This window comes from Octopus bimaculoides, chromosome 18 (genome assembly GCF_046866305.1).
Source record: "Octopus bimaculoides isolate indiv1 chromosome 18, ASM4686630v1, whole genome shotgun sequence".
Taxonomy (NCBI): Eukaryota; Metazoa; Mollusca; class Cephalopoda; order Octopoda; family Octopodidae; genus Octopus; species Octopus bimaculoides.
Window position 1 is genome coordinate 6043697 of NC_142945.1, and position 25645 is coordinate 6069341.

General features: G+C 36.5%; 2 protein-coding genes across 7 annotated transcripts in view; one reads left to right on the forward strand and one right to left on the reverse strand.

The window, feature by feature from the left end:
* Positions 1-6401: 6401 nt before the first annotated feature.
* LOC106870031 (uncharacterized) lies at positions 6402-23904 on the forward strand. Of its 3 annotated transcripts, XM_089365673.1 has the most exons (15): positions 6402-6742; positions 7761-8030; positions 13454-13534; positions 14110-14196; positions 14920-14995; positions 15653-15853; positions 16715-16951; positions 17324-17502; positions 18318-18468; positions 19124-19423; positions 20513-20583; positions 21535-21639; positions 22011-22105; positions 22859-22928; positions 23227-23904. In XM_089365673.1, the coding sequence occupies exons 1-15, from the start codon at positions 6527-6529 to the stop codon at positions 23455-23457; spliced, it is 2370 nt and encodes a 789-aa protein (XP_089221799.1). In that variant the 5' UTR covers positions 6402-6526; the 3' UTR covers positions 23458-23904. The 3 variants fall into 3 exon arrangements, with proteins under 3 accessions (XP_089221799.1, XP_089221800.1, XP_089221801.1); XM_089365674.1 differs by lacking the exons at positions 6402-6742; positions 7761-8030 and adding an exon at positions 9517-10209; XM_089365675.1 differs by lacking the exons at positions 6402-6742; positions 7761-8030 and adding an exon at positions 13281-13371.
* LOC106870024 (pre-mRNA-processing factor 17) overlaps positions 23905-25645 on the reverse strand; it is a 76386-nt gene continuing 74645 nt past the window's right edge. For all 4 annotated transcript variants that reach the window (XM_089365680.1, XM_089365679.1, XM_089365678.1 and 1 more), the window contains one exon: positions 23905-24298. In XM_089365680.1, the coding sequence (XP_089221806.1) occupies positions 24121-24298 (178 nt within the window). In that variant the 3' untranslated portion in view covers positions 23905-24120. The remainder of the gene's footprint in view (positions 24299-25645) is intronic.

Genomic DNA, 25645 nt, shown 5'->3' on the forward strand with positions numbered 1-25645 from the left:
AGGAAGTTCCGTTAAGCACGTGACCTGGTTGACTGAGATTGACGGAATGGGAGGAGGAGTGATGAGATAGAGGGGGAGGAGGTGAGTGTTAAGAGTGACGGATATTGGAATGAGGAGATGGGGATATGTAAATGTGTTTAGGGAGAAGGAAAGAAAGAGAGAAGTAATGGAGGAAGGCTGGCAATGATTGGGGAAAGGAGGAGGAGTGCAAATAATGAGAGAGGAAGAAGAAACAGAGAGAGAGAGAGTAAGGTTGATAGAAAGAGAGCGAGAAATGAGTGGCAATTACAGAAAGAAGGGAAGGGGAGGAATGTTGATAGCGACAAGAGAGAAGAGAAGAGAAGAGAGAGAGAGAGCGGAAAGAGACAATGAAGAGAGAGAAAGATAGAGAGGGAAGAGAAAGATAGAAAGCGAAGTAACAGAGCGGAGAATAAGAGATAGAACGAGACAAAGGGGAAAGATAGAGAGGGAGAGATAGAGAGAAAAAAGACAGAGAAAGAGTGGTGTATTAACAGTAACAAAGCTAAGAGAGAGAGAGAGAGAGAATGAATGAATAATGCCGAATGGATTAAGGAGGAGAAAAGGGGAGTAAATGAGTCGTGATTTAGGAAAGTAATTTTTTTTTTTTTCACTAAACGTACTTTATCTGGTTTTTATTTGATATTAATTCTTCAATGCATATCAGTTCGATTTTTGTTTTTGTCAAACAAAAAGTTACCAGTCTGTGGCGCAACACTGAAAAATAACAATAGGAAAGACTGAACGTTTGAACTTAGAAAATGATTGGAAACAACAAATATATGGAAAAAATAAATTGATTAAAAGAAATTAAAAGTTTCATGGATTAAATTATCGAAAAATTCTTTCACTTCAGAAAAAATATAAATGAAATCAGAAATCAACCACCGAAACTGCAATCCCCAGAATTACTTCAACAAGGAAACAACGAACAGGGGCGGGAGGAATGGTAGGGTAAGAAACGAAAGATAGGGGAGAGGAGTAACAGATTGTACACCTTAGTCCGGGTGGCGTGTTCGGCTGTGCACTTCGGATATAATTGTAAAAGCATTGTCATGAAGAATGGTTAACGATACTCGTTGCAACAATTATTTCGCGTAAAATAATCGTAAGCACGCCGGGCAAAACGTTTAGCGGCATTTCGTCGGTCTTTATGTCCTGAGTTCAAATTCCGTTGTGGTCGACTTTAATTTTCATCCTTTTGAGGTTGATAAAATAAGTACGGGTAGAGCACTGGGGCCGAACTGATTGAGTTACCCCTCTCCTGAAATTGCAGGTCTTGTACTTTACAACACTTGAGACGGCGTGCTGGCAGTTACCGCAGCGGACAAAATGCTTAACGGCATTTTTTCTGACTCTTTACGTTATATGTTCAAATCTCGCCAAAGCCGACGTGGCCTTTCACCCCTTTCAGGATCGATGAAATGAAGTAATGGGGTCGTTGCAATCGACTAACCTCATAGCCTTCAAATTGCCGGCCTTGCGCCAAAATCTGAAAGAGTAGAGAGATGGGGGATCAGCGGGATAAAATGAGTAATTTCTGATTTTTTTGTTATTGTTTTACTATCTGTTTGAAATTGTTACATTCCATCCCCCATGGACTACGTTTAATCCGGTATTTAGGTTAGACTGCCCCCCTCCTACACGGGCTTCCTTTAATCCAGTACTTAACAGCCCCTTCCTCCATGGACTATGTTTAGTCCGACACTTTCGCGAGACTGATTCTCACCATGGTCTTCTTGTAATCCGGCACTCAGTTTAGACTGCCCCATTGTCCACGGCCTACGTTTAGCCCGGCACTTAGCCTAGACTCCTGTCCTCCACGGCCCACGTTTAATCCGGTAATTAGGCTTGACTGTCGCATCCTCCATGGCCTACGTTTAATCCGGCACTTAGACCAGACTGTTCCATCCTTCATGGCGTACGTTTCATCTGGCACTTAGGCTTGACTGCCTCCTTCTTCCTGGTCTACTTTTAATCCGGCACTTAGCCTAGACTCCGATCCTCCATGGCCCACGTCCAATCCGGGACATCGGCTACACTGCCTTTATCCTCTACGGACTACTTCTCTAGGCCTACGTGTAATCCGGCACATAGGCTACACTGCCACCATCCCCCACGGCCTACGTTTAATCCGGCACTTTAGCTAGACTGTCCCATCCATCTTGGCCTACGTTTAATCCAGCAGTTAGGGTAGAATGTGGCTATATATATATATATATATATATATATATATATATATATATATATATATACATTGGCTGCGGTAACGTCTCTGTGGACGAGGGCGCGACCGCGCGGTCTCCGAGAAAGGCGAGAGAGCGAGCGCGGAGGCTGCTGGCGAAATCCCCTCTCGTTGAAGATTCATTCCTCCCGTTCATCTCTCAAATCCCCTCTGCGTTAACAATCCTGTCAGTTCGTCATCTTTAAATTTTAGAAGGAAGGGAGTTAGTTGATTACGTTGACCTCAGTACTTTGACTGTACTTTAGTTTATCGACCTTGGAAGGTAGGAAAAAGACCAAAGTTGACCTCTGTGGTGTCTGAATTCAGAATGTATATAACTGGAAGAAATGCTGTTATGCATTTTATCCGACGTTCTACCATCTCACCGCCTTCAACGATAATAAAAATAACGAAAGTAAAGTGTGAAGAAGCAGTGAGTGTATTTAAAAATTAATCGGAACCGTTGAGCACAAAGGGAATCATTAAAATGGATTGTAGAAGAAAAATGATTATAAATTAAACAAGTTATAAGCAAACATAATTTCTCCAGCGAAATTTCACGTTCAATATATTTCTTTCTCTTCATAAGATACAATGACATGCTTAGCGTGCGTTTAAGGATGACAGAAAAAAGAACAATGAAAATTAATTTCCTTTTCTTATAGATAAACCAGCGGTGGTAACCATGAGATACGAACTTATTACCTTTCGGTACCGGTTCCTTAAAGCTGTACAAGCATGAATCCTATCATACTATTTTCCGAATATCACAGCATCCATGCCTATATTTTAGATACGACGCCTTCCACCTTAATTTTTGTAAAACATTAAGTGAAAACAAGGATTATTGCAGCAAAACAAAATTAAACATATAACAACATATAAATAACGGATCTTGTTAAATTTCATCTGACTAGTTGAAGTCTTCAACTTCTCACTTAATTATTTCCCCAAAATGTAGTTCTGTCGTAGTTTTCTATACTGATGGCGAAAAACGCATTCAATTATTCTAGAAATTAACAATAAAGAAGTTATAAGCAACTAAAGTTAAGTAATTTGATCCTAATTACTATTTTAAAAATAATATTTGTGCTATAAAAAAAATATTTATTAAATTCTCTTGAAAGTCACATTATCGAATCCGAGCTACAAAAATTTTTCTTCACGGAATGCAAAGATTCTTTCGAACCTATTTCAAGAAAGTAAGAAAAGTAATTTATGGGAAGAAGTAAGAGTGATCTCCCCTAGAAACAAGGCCTATAACTATTTGGAAATCAATTTATCTACAAGAGGAATGTTTGACCATATTACAGATTTATGTGGCTTGATGTCTTCTCTTATAATTGGGGTTTATATCGCCTAAGATGCATCATTTCTCAGTTTCAAAAGTAATTTAATTTTCAGAGGAACATATAAATACTTTTTCATTCTTTTACCAAGAGAGGTATACCAGTGACTTCGCAGTTTCGGCTTTCTAGCAGACCGAAACTTCGCAGCCACTGTCACCTCTCTTAAAATATGTTCTCGACAAAATGTAACGAGTAATTCTGCAGCTTAATATCAAATTGTTTTTACCTTAATTGGGCATAAAAATTAATATATTTATGTATTGATGAACTTTTAATTATGTATAATTTTAACACTTGAAATTTGTAAATTCCATACAAGAAAATTCTATGTCAATGGTTTTATTACTTAGAATTATAAAGAAATTATAAAAGCTTTAATTAAATGGAGTAAATATTTGACTTTTTTCCTTTGTGATTGAGCAAGAATGAAAACAACACTGACATCTCATTTTAACAGATATATTAACCAAAATTATTTTAAAATATCTTGAAATATTAAAGACTAAGTTTATTCAATAAAAATTGCCATTGGCTTCAACTACAGCTTCCAGACGACTTTGGAATCTCCTGCAACTCTTCTGGACGGTCTCCTTGTTTAAGTCTGTGAATGCTGCCATAATCCTTGCCTTCAGTTCATCTTTGGTGTTACAAGGAGCTTTGTTGGTCTCTCGCTCAACTGTTCCCCACACATAATAATCAAGGGGGTTGTGGTCTGGAGAGTTAGGTGGCCAGATGTTAGGGGTGATGTGGTCGCAGAAATTGTCTGACAGACATGACTGGGTTCTCCTGCTTGTGTGGTATGGTGCAGAGTCCTGTTGCCAGACATAGGGTCTTCCAGCAGCCACCCTCTTCACCCAGGGCAACACTACCTCCTCCAGGCACTTGATATAAAGGTGCTTTTCATGTGCCACTGGCATGGGTGCCAGTAACACAACTCTGACATCGGCCACATTACCTCTGTGAAGTCCAATGCACAGCAGGTGCTTTTTACATACCACTGGCACAGGTGCCACATGCCTAGAAAAGGGGACATTAAATGATGTTCATCAAGATTATATATATATATATATATATTCTTTTATTTGTTTCAGCCATCTCACTGTGGCCACGCTGGAGCACCACCTTTAGTTGAGCAAATCGACCCCAGGACTTATTCTTTGTAAGCCTAGTATCTATTCTATCGGTCTCTTTTGCTGAACCGCTAAGTTACAGGATGGTAAACACAGCAACATTGGTTGTAAAGCAATGGGGGAGGACAAGCACACACACACACACTCATATATATATATATATATGACAGGCTTCTTTCAGTTTCTGTCTACCAAATCCACTCACAAGGCTTTGGTTGACCTGAGGCTATAGTAGAAGACACTTGCCCAAGGTTCCACACATTGGGACTGAACCCGAAACCATGTGGTTGGTAAGCAAGCTACTTACCACACAGCCACTCCTGTGCATATGTATATATATATATATAAAACAATATATAATATATATAACATAGATGTTATACGAAAATATATTAACATATATATTATATATGTGTGTAAATGATCTATTTAGATATAAATACTTATATATATTTAAAAATATGTGTGTGTGTGCACATAACTATAATTCTCTCTATATATGTATATCTCTGTATACACACACACATATATATGTATGTATGTATGTAAGTTAGTATGTATGTATGTATGTATCTAATTCTTAAAGTTTTGTCATGACTCTTAGACATGAAGCAACATGCATGTCTGTTTTATTTGTGGTTTATTTTATTCCCTCCATTATATGAAATATAAATAACAATATGTTGGCTGCAAGGCACGAACTTTCTTTTGTTAATACGTCAAATGGAATGCTGTCAAAGTCATGAAAGTGGTATCGACGGTGGTGATGGGCACTGGTTGTAATGGTAGCGGTGGGGGGATGATATTCATAGTCTTGATAATGGTAAACGCAGTGATGGTAGCGGTGATGATGATGATGATATGGTGTTGTCAATGGTGGTGAGATCTTTATGTTGGTGATGATGATGGTGATAGTGACACTGTTTACGTTGGTAGTGGTGGTAGGTGAATGTTGCTATTTGTGATGGTGATGATTGATATTGACGTTGGTGATGGTAGTGGTGGGAATATTGATGGTGATGATGACAATGAAGCTGATGTGCTCTGGGGGTACATACACTATAATCAGGAGAAGTTGGTGATCCTGCAACCTGGCATCTGGATCCATCATCATCGTCATCATCATTATAAAGGCAGTGAGCTGGCAGAATCATTAGCACATTGGGCAAAATGCTTAGTAGCATTTCATTCATCCTTATCTTCCGAGTTCAAATTCTGCCGATGTCGACTTTGCCCTTCATCCTTCCAGGGTCAATAAAACAAGTGCCAGCGAAACACTGGGGTCAATGTAATCGACTAGTCCCCTCCCCCAAAATTTCAGACCTTATGCTTATAGTAGAAAGGATCATCATCATCATCATCATCATCATCATCATCATAATCATTATTATTATTATTATTATCATTATTATTGTTATTATTATTATCCTCAGCACTATCTTATAATAGACCTCTCTGAGTATAAAATTTATGGCTTTTATCAATGTAACAAACCATTTATTTGTTTATTTTGTGATTTTCATTTCCTGGTTTCCAAACCACCAACCAAGTCCAGCAGTGGTTTATTCGTTTATTTTATTTATTTTTATATTTTGTAATTTGTCCTCATAATACACCATTCTGTAATAAAAGAACTCATCATCATCATCATCGTCATCATCATCACAATTACCATTAAACTTAATTATAGTTGTTTGCTATATTTGGTAAAACTATTCCATAGTACTTATTGTGTGTGTATGTGTAGATATGTGAGTGAGAGTGTGTGTATGTGTGTATTTATATCTGTGTCCATACATTAATGTATGCAGTGTGTGTGTGTGTGTGTGTGTGTGTGTGTGTGTGTTTCCACTCTACACTTCCAAATGTCTCCTGCTTACAGTCTTGAAACAAGGCAGAGTTTCTGCTGCTCTCAAACAACCCAAATGGATTTCGGTTATATATACCTGTCAGGTAGAAACAGGGTACTCAGAGATTCTGTCCCATGTCATGAAGGGTCAAACAAACTTCCAACATTCAAAGTAAGTATAATATAATTTTAAGAAATCATCATCATCATCATCAACATCTTCATCATCATCATCATCATCATCATCATCATCATCATTTGTTCCGTCATTCTTCCCTTCTGTTCTTGTGATACTTTTCAGACTTATTTTGGATATTTCTGGTTGCCGATTGTAGCTATACTTCATTGCATACAGTATAGTTTTTTCAACTCCAGTATCGCAGTCCTACTGGTGTCTTCTGCATTTAAAAATAGAACCCCTGCCTCCTTCCCTTCTTGGTAAGTAAATATTACTTTTAGGGTGATACACAGTGTGCATTGTGAGCAAATTTCTAGTTTTTTTCATCTAATTCCTGCAGCCCTGTCTTTGTCCCTTTTAGAATAGGAGCAGAGCATCTCAACTTTGGCATGGCCCACATACTGATTGTCTTAGTAACATTCCATTGATTTAATTTTGTTTCTAAGCACCTTCCTAATCCTTCACTTGTACTCTTTGGAGACATTCTCTTTCATTCGTCCTTCCATAACCTTATTCACGTGCAACATTCTTAGGCACTTGTTTCCTTCATTATTATCATTATTATTATTATTTTTATTACTAAGGCAGCAATCTGCCAGAACCGTTAGCAAAGGACAAAATGCTGAGTGGTATATTGCCTGTGTTTACGTTCAAAGTTCAAATTCTACCGAAGTCAGCTTTACCTTTCATCCTTTTGGGGATCGATAAAATAAGCGCCAGTTGAACTCTGGGGTCAATATAATTGATTCATGCCCTCCCCACCAAAATTGCTGCCCTTGTAGCAAAATTTGAAACCATTATTATTATTATCATTATTATCATCATCATTATTATTATTATTATTATTATTATCATCATATATATATATATATATATATATATATATATATATATATATATGGAGAGAGAGAGAGAGAAAGAGAGAGAGAGATTCATTGATTGATCGATAGATAATAACGGTATACAAAATAATAAATTTTAACTGAAACCAATGTAATTGTTCTATTTCTAGGCTTTCAACATGGCAACTGGGTGTTCAGAACCTTTTATTAAAGGTCCATGCTGTATAAATGATAAATGGAATGACAGACCAGTAATTCCTCATGCTCAAAGGAAATGTCACTATTGGAGAAGTTGCAGCATGACTGGGGGATCACACCACGCCCAGCACAATTTCAGATGTGAACCTAAACCAAAATATTGGACACAAAAAGATGGAGTGAAATTCAAACCAAAGTTGATATGGATTCCGCATTTGAAACGTTGGATCCCACATCACAAGGTGAGAACTCGAGAAAAAAAAATACTGAATAATAATAATAATAATAATAATAATAATAATAATGATAATAATAATGGTTTCAGATTTTGCCTCAAGGGCAGCAATTTGGAGGGGTGGGTGGGGATTGAGTCAATCACATCGACGCCAGTGTTCAACTGGTACTTATTTTATTGACCCCGAAAGGATGAAAGGCAAAATTGACCTTGGTGGTATTTGAACTCAGAACGTAGTGATGGGTGAAATACCACTAGGCATTTCGTCCAGTGAAATGCTTAGCGGTATTTTGCCCAGCTCACTGCCTTAATAATAATAATAATAATAATAATAATAATAATAATAATAATAATAATAATAATGATGATGATGATGATAATAATAGTTGTTACAAATTTTGGCACAAGGCCAGCAAGTTAGGGGGAGGGGGTAATTTGATTACATTGACCCCCCCATTGTTCAACTGGTCCTTATTTTATTGACTCCAAAAGAATGAAAGGAGTAGGTGCAAGTGTGGCTGTGTGGTAAGAAGTTTGCTTCCCAACCATATGGTTCCAGGTTCAGTCCCACTGAAGAGCACCTTGGGCAACTGTCCTGGGTCAGCAAAAGCCTTGTGAGTGGATTTGGAAAATGCCAACATGGAAAATGGACATTAAATGATGAGGATGATGATTATTTTTATTATTAAGAAGTTGATGAAATAAGTACCACTTGTGCCTAAAGAAGAAAGAATTATTATTATTATTATCATTATTATTATTATTGTTATAGGTTTTTGCTATTATTAAAAAAGATTCATATTTATGGGTATGAATCTCATCAGGGAAATACTTGCAGTCTATTCTAGAATTTAACAATCCTCACATGTAATTTTGTCTAATTTTGTCAAATATTTCCCTGATGAGATTTATTACCCATAAATATGAACAGACCGAATCACAATGGGTCGAAACGGTCAGAGTGATTAAAAAAGAATCTCATGAATTCCATTTTCTTTCTCCCATGTGTTACACACACACACACACACGCATGTATATATGTATGTGTACAAAGCCAAGTATTGTGCATATGTGTGTAAGAACATAATGTACTGATGAAGTGGGGTACATTTAAATAAAAGGTAGCAATTAATATTGTATACATTTTTCAAAAGATATATATATATATATATATATGCACACACATAAACACACTCATGGATATACACTGGCTCACACATACACTCAGAGAATTGTTCTGTATCTTCTAATCTCACCTCACCTTGTGGTCTGAGTTCATTTTCATTCATTTTCTCTAGAGTGTTGTCAAACAGGATTACTGATTGCCAAACTATTAAGTCACCTACTCAAAATTCAAAACAGTCATATTTACAAAAAAAGAAAAATAAATAAAATCAAAAAAGAAAAGAAAAAGCAAAACTTGCTTTGCAGATAATATTTAGAAATCTTTCTAATCTTTTGACTAATCCTGCTTTTCACAATGTCAGTTTTTCATTTGAGATTTTACCATTCTCATATCTCACTGCCTTGGTGATAGTCAATGAGAACCTACTTTGAAAGAAAATATCTACCGACCTCTTCAGAGAAATATTTCTCCTGCCTTGTCTACTGAGAGAAATGTACTTAATTCCATTGTTTCTGGTGATAACAAGGAAATTCTAGTACTTTTGTCTCCACCATTAATATTGCTTTCAATTGTCTGCAGATAGGGCCAATTTACTTTTTACTTAGCGTGTATTCACTGGCGTCACCGAAATGACACTTTTCAATCAGTTTTTAATTCTGAAATCTTACATATCAGATTATTTCTAAAAATCAAAATAAGGAGAAATAACGTAGTTAGATGAATCATCAAGCAAATATTTTGGATTTGGGCATTGTTAGCCAACCTACTTATAGCTTATTTATTTATTTTTTTTCTGCTTACTTTCAAGAAGAGAGATTTTCAAAATAATATTTTAGTATAAATGAATTCTCCCAGCATTCAGAGAAAGTGGCATTTCCAGCCAGGATTGCAAAGATTAAACAAGACAGTTTGTTCTACGGAATACACTCCCCTCAGTCTTGTTGCAGTTATGGGAACCAAAATGAAGACTACTAAAGACCTGCACTCTTATATTTCAACTCCTAACCCAAAACAAACAAAGAAATTACTCCATGTTGAAAATCACCATAGTTCGTCACAGGTTAGTGATGGCTCTATCTTTTGATTTTCCCAGCCATTTATTTTTCTTTGTCTTGTAGCAGCTTTTGTCTATCTTCCAGTTGGCAGCACTCTAAATTGTCTTTGTAGTATTTCTGTATTGCTGAGGCGGAAAAAAAATTTAATTTTAACTTTTGCCTGTTAAAAGAATTTTCTTGAGTTTGCCTTAACTCTTTATCATTTAAACTAGCCATTTCTGGCCCAAAAATGTTTTGGGCCAGATATGGTAGTTTAAATAATTTTATGTTCAAACTGGCTAGATCTGGCTTCTCACACATACTCTACAATGTCATTCAAATCCTAAACGATCACATCATTGAAAATGTTTTACCTGTCTTTATGTTCAAACTGGCTTTATAGGCATAGGAGTGGCTGTGTGGTAAGTAGCTTACTTACCAACCACATGGTTCTGGGTTCGGCCCCACTGCATAGCACCTTGAGCAAGTGTTTTTTACTATAGCCTTGGGCCGACCAGAACCTTGTGAGTGGATTTGCTAGACGGAAACTGAAAAAACATGTTGTGTATATATAATATATATATGTATGTATATATGTATGTGCTTGTGTGTCTGCGTTTGTTCCCCCAACATCGCTTGACAACCGATATTGGTGTGTTTACGTCCCCGAAAATTAGCGGTTTGGCAAAAGAGACCGATAGGATAAGTACTAGGCTTACAAAGAATAAGTCCTAGGGTCGATTTGTTTGAATAAAGGTGGTGCTCCAGCATGGCCACAGTCAAATGACTGAAACAAATAAAAGAATGGAAATCTAAAAAAAAAAAAAAAGGCAGCGAGTTGGCAGAAACGTTAGCACGCCAGGCAAAATGCTTAGCGATATTTTGTCTGCCAGTACATTCTGAGTTCAAATTCTGCCGAGGTTGACTTTGCCTTTCATCCTTTCGGGGGTCGATTAAATAAGTACCAGTTACACACTGGTGTCGATGTAATCGACTTAATCCCTTTGTCTGTCCTTGTTTGTTGCCTCTATGTTTAGCCCCTTCTGGGCAATAAAGAAATGAGGAAAGCTAAAAAAAAAAAGAGAACTTTATGAAGTTTTAAAATTTAGGAAACATATATATATATATATATATATATATATCCCTCTCTCTCTCTTTCGGAGAGAGGCACAAGCACATACACAGACATATATATATATACATACATACATATATATATATATATATATATATATATATATATATATATATATATATATATATACATACATACATATATATATATATATATATATATACATTATTTTATCAATATGCTGTGCATGGGAAGACTCATCATGCCAAGGGAAATCAGTCGTGGCTGATGCTGGTGTCATGTAAATGGCATGCATGCTAGTTGTGCATAAAAGCATTTGTGCTGGAGGTGCATAAAAACCACCCATTACACTCTTGGAGTGATTGGCATTAGGAAGGGCATCCAGATGTAGAAACTATGCCAAATCAGACTGGAACCTAGCTCTCTGCTTTACCAGTTTCAATTAAATCGTCTAACCCATGCCAGCATGAAAAGCGAACATCAAATGGCGACAATGGTGATTTTTTTTTTTATCAATGATACTTGAGCAAAGCAAAATTAAGGTGTAAAATGTTTTTCAAGGTGATCAAGCATTGATATAAATTTTGTAAAGCCTTAAATTACATTTTTAAATATTCACAATACCCCAAGACCACTGCAGTCAGGTGAGGTTTGTGTGTCTGTATGTCTGTGGTTGTGTGTCTGTGGTTGTTCTCCCATCATTGCTTGATAACTGATGTTGGTGTGTTTATGTCCCTGTAACTTAGCAGTTCGGCAAAGAGATTGATAGAATAAATACCAAGCTTACAAAGAATAAGTCCCGGGGTTGATTTGTTCAACTAAAAGGTTGGGCTCCAGCATGGCCACAGTCAAATGGCTGAAACAAGTAAAAGAATTAAAAGAACATAAGCTCTTACACACAAACATGCGTGCACACACACACACACATACACATGCATGCACGTTGAGAGGAGAAATTGTTAACCAGATATCCATGACTGCCAATTAATGGACTACACTTGATTGGGGTGGTCAGGGTGACAAATCTAAATTTATTTCCTCCTGTCAATTTTCTTAGAAATGGTAAATTCCAAACAAGGGTATTTGTAAATGAATTCTAAGTCCAACCAATAAATCAATAATTTAGTGTAATATTTTGTTCTTATTGTTGTTGTTGTCAGTGTTTATGGTACCCTCTAAGCAGCTCACAAGATAGCATTTAAACAATCAACAAGTACATAATACATAGTTGGAGGGCATAATACCAAACAGATTGGTTTAGCCGACCTCACAGGGTGATAATAAATCAGTCGGTAACCCAGAAAAGTGTGAGTTGGCTTGCCGTGGGGGATAATCTCACGCTCATCCACACATATCCACACACACACTTATATATATACATACATACTTAAATGTTTCTATAGATACATACACATGTGTATATGTGTGTGTGTGTGTGTGTATATACCTTGTTTCAGTCACCAGACAGTGGCCATGCTAGGGCACCACCTTGAAGAAATACAGTTGCACCAATCAACCCCAATTCTTATTGTATTCTGTAAAGCCTTGTACTTATTGTATCGGTCTCTTTTGTTACGGTGATGTGAACACACCAGCATCAGTTGTCAACCAGTGGAGGCGGGGGCAAACATATACACAATGACACACACATACAATGAGCTTCTTTCAGTTTCCTTCTACCAAATCTACTTGCAAGGCTTTGGTCAGCTCAAGACTATAAGATGGAAACTGAAAGAAGCCTGTCATGCATGCATAGATATATGTGTGTGGTGTGTTTCTGTGTTTGTCCCCCACTACCACTTGACAACTTGTGTTGGTGCATTTATGTCCCCTTAACTTAGAAGTCCAGCAAAAGTGCCAGGTTTTAAAAAAATAAATACTGGTGGTCAATTCAGTCAACTAAAACTTTATCAAGGAGTTGCCCCAGCATGGTCACAGTCTAATGACTGAAACAAGTAAAGGATAAAAGAAGTTGTAAATTCTAAATCTTTTCCTGATGAAGACTGCATCACTCAGCAAAGTTGAATGATTAACGACTTATGAGTAAAAGGTCATCAAACTCTGAAGACAATATGAAAATGAAGCACCTCCTGTAAGTCCTAAGTCCACCTTTACAAATATGCAATTTTGTTTCCATGCTAAAAATATTTCTTTTTTTTTCATTCATTTCACAGCCAAAAGATGTTGATTTTTTCCAGTTTGTTGTTGTTCCACCAAAAGTTACCAAAATAATTTCCCTTGGTTCCTCAACGACAGTAAGTTTTACATTCAATGTTCTGTTTTTTTAAATTCCCTCACTTTCTTGTTTGTCTTTATCTTTCCTTTCTCTCTCAGTTTGCTTCATCCGCATTTAATCCATCTTTCTCACTCTGTCTCTCTATCTTCTGCTTTGCCAGCAACGTATTCAGTTTAAATGTAAATGCACATTGTGTGTGTGTATGTATATTGCAACTTTGCATAGGCCTCTGAGCAGGTATCGCCATGACAACTTTCTCTGTCATGGGCAATGCAGTGATCACACGCTACACACCTTCCTTCCAAGCACTGCCGTAAACAGCGGAAGTGAGCTAGAATATTAAAACTTAGTGCACATGTACAGCAGGGTTCAAGGTCAATCTGTGCTGAGCAGCTTCACTCTGCGTGCTGTAGCTTTGTTACTATGGCAACAGCCCAGATACTTATTGATCAGACCTCGTACTAACACATATATGCATGCTCACACACACACACACACACACACGTTTCTTTCATTCAATTAGTTAAATGTTTCCCAGAAATTCAATTTCATCACATTTTCTTCGTCTCCCCTTTTTCCTTCTCCTCATTTAAGTTGGCTTGTCAGAACGGCTGCCATGGTCATCCAGTCTGCGAGAGATACGAGTCTCACCTTTCCAACCAATTGCGAAGGTGCCAGTCGGTGAGTAACAGTATTCTTCCCCCTTTGCCATACACTGTCTCTTGTCCCATACAATTGATTGACAGATGTCAGATTTAGGATCAGGTAATAGGGGCCACACAGGTTCAAGTTATAGAGTTATAATGTGACTTTGTGTGTGTGCGTGTGGCTTTGTATGTGTATGTGCGTGCATGTGGCTTTGTGTGTATGTGCGTGTGGCTTTGTATGTGTGTATGCATGTGGCTTTGTGTGTGTGTGTGTGTGTGTGTGTGGCTTTATGTGTGTGTGTGTAGCTTTATGTGTGTGTGTGTGTGTGTGTGTGTAGCTTTATGTGTGTGTGTGTGTGTGTAGCTTTATGTGTGTGTGTGTGGGGGGGGCTTTGTGTATGTGTGTGTGTGCATGTGGCTTTGTGTGCGTGTGGCTTTGTATGTGTGTGTGCGTGCGTGTGGCTTTGTGTGTATGTGCGTGTGGCTTTGTATGTGTGTATGCATGTGGCTTTGTGTGTGTGTGTGTGTGTGTGTGGCTTTATGTGTGTGTGTGGGCTTTGTGTGTGTGTGTGTGTGTGTGTGCGTGTGGCTTTGTGTGTGTGTTTGTGCATGTGGCTTTGTGTGTGTGTGTGTATGTCTTTGAGTGTGATCAGTGTTTATATATATATATATATATATATATATAAATGTAAATATATATATATATATATATATATATATATATATATATATATATGGTATATTATTTCTGCTGCAGGACGTTGCTGAGGATAAAATATCTTCTACGAAAGTAAAGAATGAAATGCTCACAACTCGACACTCAGTTTCTGCAGGTAAACTGCATCACAACTTTTCTTTGCTTGAGAAGGACGAGGAGGGGGGGGGGGGGGTTGCTATTGCTATTTAGTCCCTGCTTATATAATACCAGAGTATTATCCCCTGCTGTGGTGGCTTATAGTCAAATCCATGATTATCCCATCTTTTTTCATCCATCTTTACCAATTCATTGGTGGTGGGCCAATCGGTGGATATGTGCATATGTAATGATATTGCATATGTTTTTGTGTATGGATGGATTGATATGTGTATGTATGTGTGTATGTGTGTGTAAGTATGGATGGATGTGTATGTATGCAGTATAGATGTGTTTATGGATGAATGGATGTGTGTATGTGTGTATTGGTGTATGGCTGCGAGTGTGTTTGTAATATGGAAAGATAATGTGTATGTTTGTGTGCATATGAATGGATGTATGCGGATGTCTGTATGTCCGTGTGTGTGTGTGTGTGTGTTTATTCAACTGAATCTGAATGTGTGTTTATCTTGAGAAACCCTTTTGTGTCAGATGAAAGAACTTCCTGAAATTTTTGAAATTTGGGCAACAAAATTAATGCACAAACAAGAAAAAAAAACACAAAAAATCTTCTAATGATTTTGTATTTGTTTTGCATATTTTTTTTTGTTTTTACCTTTCTGTTTTCTCCTTTGAGGTATCAATGGCCGAGCCATGAAAAAAACCACATCTTGGAACAGTTTCCAGGGTCTGTTAAGAAATTCCATGCCAGAAAGCAATCACGTGGTCCAAAACCATGCAGTTCCACCTACGTCACCATCTAATGCTGAAAACGCTGTTCTAAATATTCTTGAAGCTTTAGACATGGAATCTCCAGAGAAGTTACCAGTACGTTCTGGTCAGTATTTTGGTTCTAATTGTTTCTGATCGATCAGTGTCCCCACTCCTGTTGACCTTGTGCTTTTAGAAGACATCTGGACTTGCACCTCTTATTGGTCATCCTCATTCTCTTGTAATGTTGTGCTCAATGTTGATGGTGAATAAAAATGTATTTCTAGGGCTGAGTATAGAAGTAATTAACAACACTTACGAACAATTAACAGAAGCTTTATTCACTGCACATGGGTGTTTTCTGTGTTGGTCTTTTGACAAAATCTAACAGCAGTAAGTAATTATGCACAGTGAAAGACTGGGATTCTACAACAGTTTAACTGGTATAGCAATTATGGCTGGCCCATCACAACTGGAAAATAATTGCGCTACGTTCATGATGGAACCATTTAGTCGAACAAATCGAAGCTTATTCTTTGTAAGCTTAGTACTTATTATTAGTACTTATTCTGTCGGTCTCTTTTGCCGAACCACTACGTTACGGGGACGCAAACATACCAGCATCAGTTGTCAGGCAATGGAGGGGGGACAAACACAGACACAAAATCATATATATATATTTATATATATATATATATACAAGAATAAGGGCAGGGAATCGTCAATTAATAATAGAATTAATAATTAACAATTTTGCCAAGTAGTTCAGTATGAAAAAACCTTTATCGGTATATATATATATATATATATATATATCCCATGTTATATAATTTGATGTAACAGAAGCAGTCTCAGTTGGGTTGATATCAAAAAGGTTGAGATGAAAGTTGAGAATATAAAAACTAGATTTTCAACTTTTATTTTGTATTTTGAATTATCATTTCATTAAAAAGCTTTTGTTTATTTTTTTAATTTCCAAACTAATTAGGCAAACAAAAATCAAAATCATCTCTTCTGACTGAAACATCATCGAGTAATTCTTCGAAAGAGAAACAAACTTCAAAGAATTCTAAAAAGATTGAGAATCACACAGATGAAGGGAAGCTGAATTTGACAAAGAATACTGGTACTATCACAGACATGAACAATACAATTCAGGATCTGGAAATTCAATTTGATAAGGACGTTGAAAACCTATCAAAGGACATCACTGGATATTTAGAAGGTAGAGACATATTTTATTCTGAGGAAGTGTGATATGATTTTGAAAAACAATGTCTGGGACACATTATCTACATTTGACAGATATTTGTCCTCATCTTGTATGTTGTTAACACAACATTTCAACTGATATAACCTCCAGCTTTCATTAGGTGTCTCGGGGAAATTTCGAACCTGGGTTCTCATTCCTAAGGTATTTTTCGATATTATTATTATTATTATTTGAAATGGAAAAGCTAAAAGAGATGTAAAATGAACGAGCTATGTTCAAAATCTTTAATTAAATGTTATTTACTTGAATAAATTTAATTTATAAATAAATTCCACTCCCTGCTTTTTTTTTTTAATATTTTTTTTACAATTTCTTTTCCCATAGAATATTCTGGGGGTAATAACAGAACTGAAATGGAAAAAAACTCTTCTCTTTCAAAACCAATCTCTGAAAAATCCTTAGAAGAAAATAATGCGGAGAATTTGTCTTCAAGAAGAACTGGAATAAATATTAAAGCTGGAAGACAGGAACCAAGAGAAAATGGAATAATTGAGAATTCTTTGGTACATAAGAATGTTTTTTTTTTTCCTCTTTTAAGATTAAAAGGTGGCAGACTAGCAGAATCGTTTGCATACCAAGCAAAATGCTATGTGGCATTCTGCTCACCTTTACATTCAAAGTTCAAATGTCACCGAGATCGGCTTCACAGCCAAGGTTGACTTTATTAGATGTACAGTAATCCCTTGCCACATCACGGTTCACCTGTCGTGGTTCACCTGTCGTGGTTCACCTGTCGTGGTTCACCTGTCGTGGTTCACCTGTCGTGGTTCACCTATCGTGGTTTATTATTTAAGCTTATGCCGATTCCTCCATGGTGTTGTTTTGCATTTATAATGAAATAAATAGATACAAATTATGAAAATAATAAAATAAAAATATACAGTTCTATATTTATTAGATGAGGAATTATGTACATTATTTACATTTGACAGATATTTGTCCTCATCTTGTTTGTGTTAACAACAAACAAGATGAGGACATAATGTAAAAAATATACAGTACAGTACTGTTTCTACTTCGTGGTGGTGGTAGTGGTGGGTTGTTTCTAAATCATGGGGAGTTTTGGAGCATAACACTTGCGATAGTCGAGGGATTACTGTATGGTAATGATATAATAAGATTACAGTAATCTCAGGCAATCATAACTGCCTCTACTGAAAAAATCTTAAAATTTCTGGAATGCATCTCATCCGCATATAGACCCACACTGACTTTTATAGTTTGAAATGTTAAAGAGTTTTCTTGCTAAAAACAAAAATAAGCAAAAATGTAAAATCCCACCCAGAATTGATATTATGACATAAATTTTTCATTTCAGAGCCCTTCCAAAGGATTGAGCCGTAAAACAGGCGTATTGAACCAATTGCCCAGATCTGGAAAGGAGGCAGTCAAACAGTTGGTGCCTGTGACCGAAAGTGAAGTCACAGCAGACAACGTCCCTGATGATGTTGTCATTTCTTCAAACAACAGTTTGTAATAATTATAAGAATAATGATGATGATGATGACAATGATAATAATTATAATAAATTCAAATTACGACAAATGTAAACAAACAAACGAAGTTTGCTTTTAGAGGCGTTGAAATGTCTTAGAAAGTTAAAGAAGTGATTTTTAAAAAATTCTCTATCACTTTTCTTCTCGGGCACAAAGCCAGCCATCTTTTTGAGGGAAAGGGATTAATCAATAACATCAACCCCAAGTAGTGAAAGCCAACAGTGACATCAGCAGTATTTGAGGTCAGAACATAAAGGGCCAAGAGAAATGCACTGACTCTACATTATTCATCTTTGTAGTTCATCCATTTCATAAAGATTTCTTTCCTGTATAATAATCTTAATACTTAACCCTTTAGCCTTTAAACCTGCCATATCCTGCTCAAATACTTTACATGTTTTATATTCAAACTGGCTAGATCTGGTCCCTCACACCTACCCTTCAATGTCATTCTAAAAATAAACAATCCTATTATAGAAATCTCAAAGCTACAAGATAATTTGTGGCTAATTCAAAATAATGTGAATAAATAAGCATTAAATTTGACAGTAATCTGAATGCTAAAGAGTTTAAATTAATTATTTTTATCTATGTATTTATTTAATCATTTATTTATTTATGTTTACAGTAATTTCGGAAGAAGAAAACCAAGAGTTAAGTGTGCCTCCATCAGATAGCAACCCTGCTGTAGGTGCCAATGGGAAATTGGAAAATTCTAAGAGAAAAACAAGCAAGGTGTCACTCATAAAGCCTGTAACAATAGTTGAGCAGCAACCCTCGAAATATGGCAAACCTAGGGGCCACATGCAATATTATGATCCTTTAGAAGCAGCAGAAAGAAGGCGGAAAAAGTTATTGGATAAAATGAACCAAAAGAGACAATTGCAGCTGGCAAAGAAAGAAACTCGAGGGCCACATTTTGAGGACTGTAAGTTTATTTTACGGGTTTATATTTCGTTTTTGTATTTGGTTTGCATGATTCTTTCTGTGAATTCATGTGTCTAGGGAGAATCATTACACCAATATTAATAACACACACACTGGTTTGGTTCAATTCCACTCCTTTATTACTAGTCAGAGAGATGACTGACTGACTAATGATAAAGAAGTGGAATTGAACCAGTGTGTGTGTGTTCGTAATATTGGCAAAATGACCAGACATAACAAAGTTTATATTTCAGTTTTTGTTAACATCTTAATGGTTGTAGTTTAGCCCCAGCTCAGTCCTGATGTTGTAGCCATGATGATCCTGTCTTTTTGTACACTAGCTTAAAACCCACATTCCACATGGACTTTTGAGCTAGCTCCTGTAGAATGTATGTATGTATGTTGTCAAGTATAAAACTGTTACTACACTATCTATCTGTATGTCTAGTTAGCTACACACAGACATACACACACACGATTATATATTGGGATGATTTTAAACCTCAAGAGAAACTAGTCTTTTAAGTGTTAATGTCAGATTTTTAAATGAATATCGACTTACATGTATTCATATGTAAATATATACACACACACATCCATAGTTGGGGATGGATTATGGAGAGAGGTAAAATAAATTAATGTTTCCAAAATATTCTTGTATTTCATAAAGTCTGACAGTTTGCCATTAAGATGCGATATATATTTTATCAGATCTTTAGTGAATTATAATCATTTGTCTGTTATCTGTGCTGAAAATGTTACCAGATACAGAAACGAATACAATGTGATATCAAATGTGTATTCTCTGAGTGGTTGGCGTTAGGAAGGGCATCCAGCTGTAGAAACTCTGCCAAATCAGACTGGAGCCTGGTGTTGCCATCCGGTTTCACCAGTCCTCAGTCAAATCGTCCAACCCATGCTAGCATGGAAAGCGGACGTTAAACGATGATGATGATGATGATGATGATTACCAATTTTATTGATTTCAATTAATCATTTCTAAATGATTTTTTTTTTGTTTGCTTTTATTTGTTTTTATATTTGTTGTTGTTGTTGTTTTCTTTTTCATTGCCGTTGTCTCTAATCCAAGATGGCTTTCTTGCCAAGTATTGTATCTTTAACAAGGAGAGCTGGGATGTGTACAGAAGAATATTTGAAATGGTTCGTATTGCTTTCTCAATCACAATATCTTACATAAGCACAAGGCCATAATGATTATACTTCACCCCCGCCTCCTGTGTATTCAACTGTTGTTTAACTTACTGACCTTAGAAAAATAAGAAGCAAAGTTGACTCCAGTTAGATTTGAACTAAGAACTCAGAGGACCCAGTATGTTGTGACAGAGAAATGTGAAATGCTTTGTGATGTTCTGCAAATTCTTACGATTCTCATAATAATAATAAGTTTAATCTTTACTGCTATAAGTAGAAGTGGAGGTGCGTGGCTTAGTGGTTAGGGTGTCAGCATCATGATTGTAAGATTGTGGTTTCGGTTCCTGGACTGGGCGACGCGTTGTGTTCTTGAGCAAAACACTTCATTTCACGTTGCTCCAGTCCACTCAGCTGGCAAAAATGAGTAACGCTGCAATGGACTGGCGTCCCGTCCAGCTGGAGAACACATACGCCATAGAAACCGGGAAACCGGGCCCATGAGCCTGGCTAGGCTTTAAAAGGGCGCATTTATTTATTATTTACTATAAGTAGAAAGCCTGAAATTTTGGGGTTGGGGTTTTGTTGATTACAGTGAGCCCCGGCATCAACTGGTATTTATTTCATTGATACTGAAAGAATGAAAATAATAATAATAATATAGAACAACTGAGGAAGGAATATTTCTGAAGACTAAGATTGGTATTGTGTTCAAAATTGACTGGATGGAATAAAACCCAAGCAGTAAATACAAGGGCAATAGCACCACTTTGGTATAGAACCGGAATCATAAACTGGCAGAAGAAAGAACTGATGAGCTTGGAAAGTATTGACAGTGTATGGAACTTTCTATTCCAAGAGTGATACTTATCTTTAAACAACACACCCATACTTTCTCTCATTAAAACCAATGATATTTAAATAAGCTATGAGTAAGTGACTCCTTTTCTGTTTGCTTTATAGGGAGATGCTGATAAAAAAGGTTGGTTGACAACAGATGAAATGCTGTTGGGATTAAGGTCCATAAACAGTCAATTAACAGCCCCTAAAGAAGAATATCTATGTAGGGTAAGTAATTCTAAAGAAGTGTTCAAAATGGTTTAAAATTCAGGCTGTGTCTTTGTGAAGCACATCTGTAAGTTCCAGTAATCAAATGTATGTACATAGGAGTGGCTGTGTGGTAAGTAGCTTGCTTCCCAGCCACATGGTTCCGGGTTCAGTCCCACTGCAAGTGTCTTCTACTGTAGCCTCGGGCCGACCAAAGCCTTGTGACTGGATTTGGTAGACAGAAATTGAAAGAAACCCTTTGCGTGTATGTATGTATATATATATATATATATATATATATATATATATATGAATGGATATGTTTTTGTTTCAATTATTGTTATCCTGTGTGCACCTCATTAAATTTTGTTATATATTCTCTTTCTTTGTAGATAATTGAAATGACAGGCTACAGCAGAGAGGATGGTGCAGACTTCCAATTGTTTGCCATCTTAGCTGCTTTATCAAACCGTATAACATCTCTCGAGTAAGTAGACACACATATATATATTTGGAAGTATATGTGCACATACTTTTCTCACCACATATACGTTTCTTAAGAACGTAGTTCCATTTATCAACCTACAAAACTTCTTCCATCATCATCATATTACTATCAATCTTCCATGCTGGCATTTGTTGAACAGCTTGACAGGATCCGAAGATTCTAAAGATCGAGTTGTGCTGCAGTATTTGCTTACAGCATAAAAGGAGATAACTTTTTAAAAGGGACATAACTCAATGCATAACCATGATCATATAAAGCGAGCAAATATGTACCTAACTACTAAGGCTGAAATAATCGATTCGAACTCATAACAGCAATGCCCAAGCATGGTCGTGCACTGATGACCACTAAAAGAATAATTGAATATAGAATTCATTGTCTGTTGAGATTCAGATCTCTTTTACTTGGTTTCATAACAGAATTTTAAATAACATCACCTTAGTTGTTTCGATGTCTTATAAAAATGGTTCAATATTCTTTGATGGAGAAACGTCAGTACAAGGTATTCTCCAGAAATAACATTTAGAAAATCCTCAGTTATTGCTTTATTGACCTTTGACCAGCAAACTGAACATGGATCACCTGTAATTTACATAAATTCATGATGTGCTGGAACCATGTAGTGTTGAAATGATTATAACGGAGGAAATCGTGTCATACAATTACCTTCGTTGTTGATCTTGCTGGACATAATTTAACTATTTCTAAAGGTTTATTTATTTATTTATTTAGTGATTGGATGAAAAACATTGTGGACCGTTTTGATTACCAGTTTCTAGATATGAAGACATTTAAGTGCAAGGTAAACTAAGGGATCATTTTATTATTGTTCCTACCATTGTTTTTAATGACACAAGTAGTAGACGTTCTAGCAAGCCATGATTAGAGGTTGGAAAGATGGTTGTCAGAGTAGAGGTAACAGTGTCAGTATGATGTGTCTTAACATGAGAATGTCAGAGCAGAAGTAAGATATTAGTATGACGGGTCTAAATGTTGTGTCACAGAATAGAAGTAGGATGTTAGTATGATATGTTGTGAATGTCATAGCTTACCACCTCAATAAAAATAATGAAATATCTAATCATTTAATTTTTTTGCAGACATTATGGGAGTGTAATGTTGACCCAGACACACACAAGATCTCTCTCGACCAACTTTGTGTGGATTTAAAGGCAGGTGGAGTCAGTTTGTCTCATGAAGAGGAAGTCCGCTCAAAACTGCAACATCTGAATGCACTGGACCTTCTGGATTTTTTGACTTATGTCCCTCTGTTTATAATGGTTCATAATTCTGTAGTGGACAACCCACTAGACTCCACATGGGGAAAGTGATGGAATGACCAAATTGATAAAGATTTATTTAAAAGGTTGTGGTTTCTTCTATCAGGCTCTTCTAACATCAGATGATTTTTATTACTGGACATTTATAAATTTGACGATTTGTCTAACTGCAAACTACCACTACATCTATCCTCACTTATCACAGAAGTACCATCATCATTTAACGTCCATTTACCATGCTGGCAAGATCAAGAACTGCACCGGGTTCCATAGTCTGTTTTGGCATGGTTAGTAAGGCTGGATGCCCTTCCTAACACCAACCCCTTTACAGCGTTGTGTCGGTGTTTTTTACATAGCGATAAACAAGTCATCTCCACACACTTTGTAAATGGAACACGAGGGATTCATCGACATCAAACTCACAGGCATGCCTTAAATCACAAGAGGCTTAGGGTTAAATATTATAGCAAAATGAATAAATAAAAGACAACCAGAAAATATGTAACAATGGTTTTTTTGTTTTTAAATTTATGATATCCAATTTGTGTGATGAAAAATAATGATTTCTTTTAATAATAATCATAAAAATAATAATAATAAAAATGACAGCTTGATGATGGATCATTAAATAAACAATTACAAAAAAAAGTTATGCCCTCCCCCCTCCAAATGATGCTATTTCTATAAGTTCAGAGTTTTTAATATTTTCGGTTTTTAGTCCCAGAACTTGATGATGCCATCCCAGCCAGCTGTTGCAACTTTGGATGTCTCATGTGGGTGCCACAAAGTAGCCACACAAACATCATCATGAGCCTTGAACTGGCAGTAGAGCTTTGTCGTTTTCCAGTCCCAGATGTAAAGTTTGCCGTCAGCATCTCCACATATGATGTAGCTGAAGAGAGAAAGGAAGAAATAAATGAATCAGTTAATTAGCCGAGCAAATCGACCCTGGGACTTATTCTTTGTAAGCCTAGTACTTATTCGATCAGTCTCTTTTGCCGAACCGTTAAATTACGGGGACATAAACACACTAGCATCAGTTGTCAAGCAATGTTGGGGGGGGGGGGAACAAACACACACACACACATGTATATACATATATACGACGGGCTTCTTTCAGTTTCTGTCTACCAAATCCACTCAAAAGGCTTCAATTGGCCCAAGGCTATAGCAGAAGACACTTGCCCAAGATGCCACGCAGTGGGACTGAACCCGGAACCATGTCGTTGGTAAGCAAGCTACTTATCACACAGCCACTCCTGTTTTTAAATGTGTATAGAGTGTTTTGGAGATCCACACAAAAATCTTATTTGACTGGTTTATTGTTGTCTGACTTCTAACAAAAAGTGTTTTGTCACTTGGTTACGGACAGGCAGATCACTCTACTGAAAATTCTTCACAGAGATAATGTATGCCCCCCCCCCCCCACACAGAGTAACCATTTACAAACACATGTCACCCCATCTGATAATCATACATATACTGCATATACATACACACAAACAGTTATAAAAGAAAAAACAGAAGTTATATATATATATATATATATATATATACATACACACACACACACACACACACACACACACACACACACACACACACACACACACACACACACACACACACACACAGATAGATACAAATATTTATAAAAATACATACTCGTGTGTGTGTGTGTGTATGCATATATATATATATATATATATCTTGAATACCCCTACACAAACACACACACATTTAGATTCACATACAGAACTGGTTAAGTAAACACCCACACATAAACAAAGACAAATACATAGTGTGTGTATACAGAAGGCTAGCATATACTCATAAACAGATCGAGTTACACACACGCAAAACATGTTATGTATGTACATATACATCATACAACTGCAATATATATATATATATAAATATATGTATATATACCAGGCCTATCGAGTTATTTTATGTATTTAACTTCTGTTTGTAAGGTTGTGATGTTTTGTACTGGAGTGTAACCTAGAAAGTTTCAGTCATAGATTGGTAGACGGGACAAGCAACAAGATGAGAGCTCGCAACATTACATATATGTGGTCCCCAAACCCCCAACAAAATACAGGGTTGTCAAGGCTGAAAAGCCCTTAATCACAAGTCTGCTTAATCGGGGTTGAACTGGTGATAAACTACAGCAAAATCACAATCACTCAAACAGTCAGAGATAGCAGCCTAAACGCCCTCAAATCCCCACCTGACA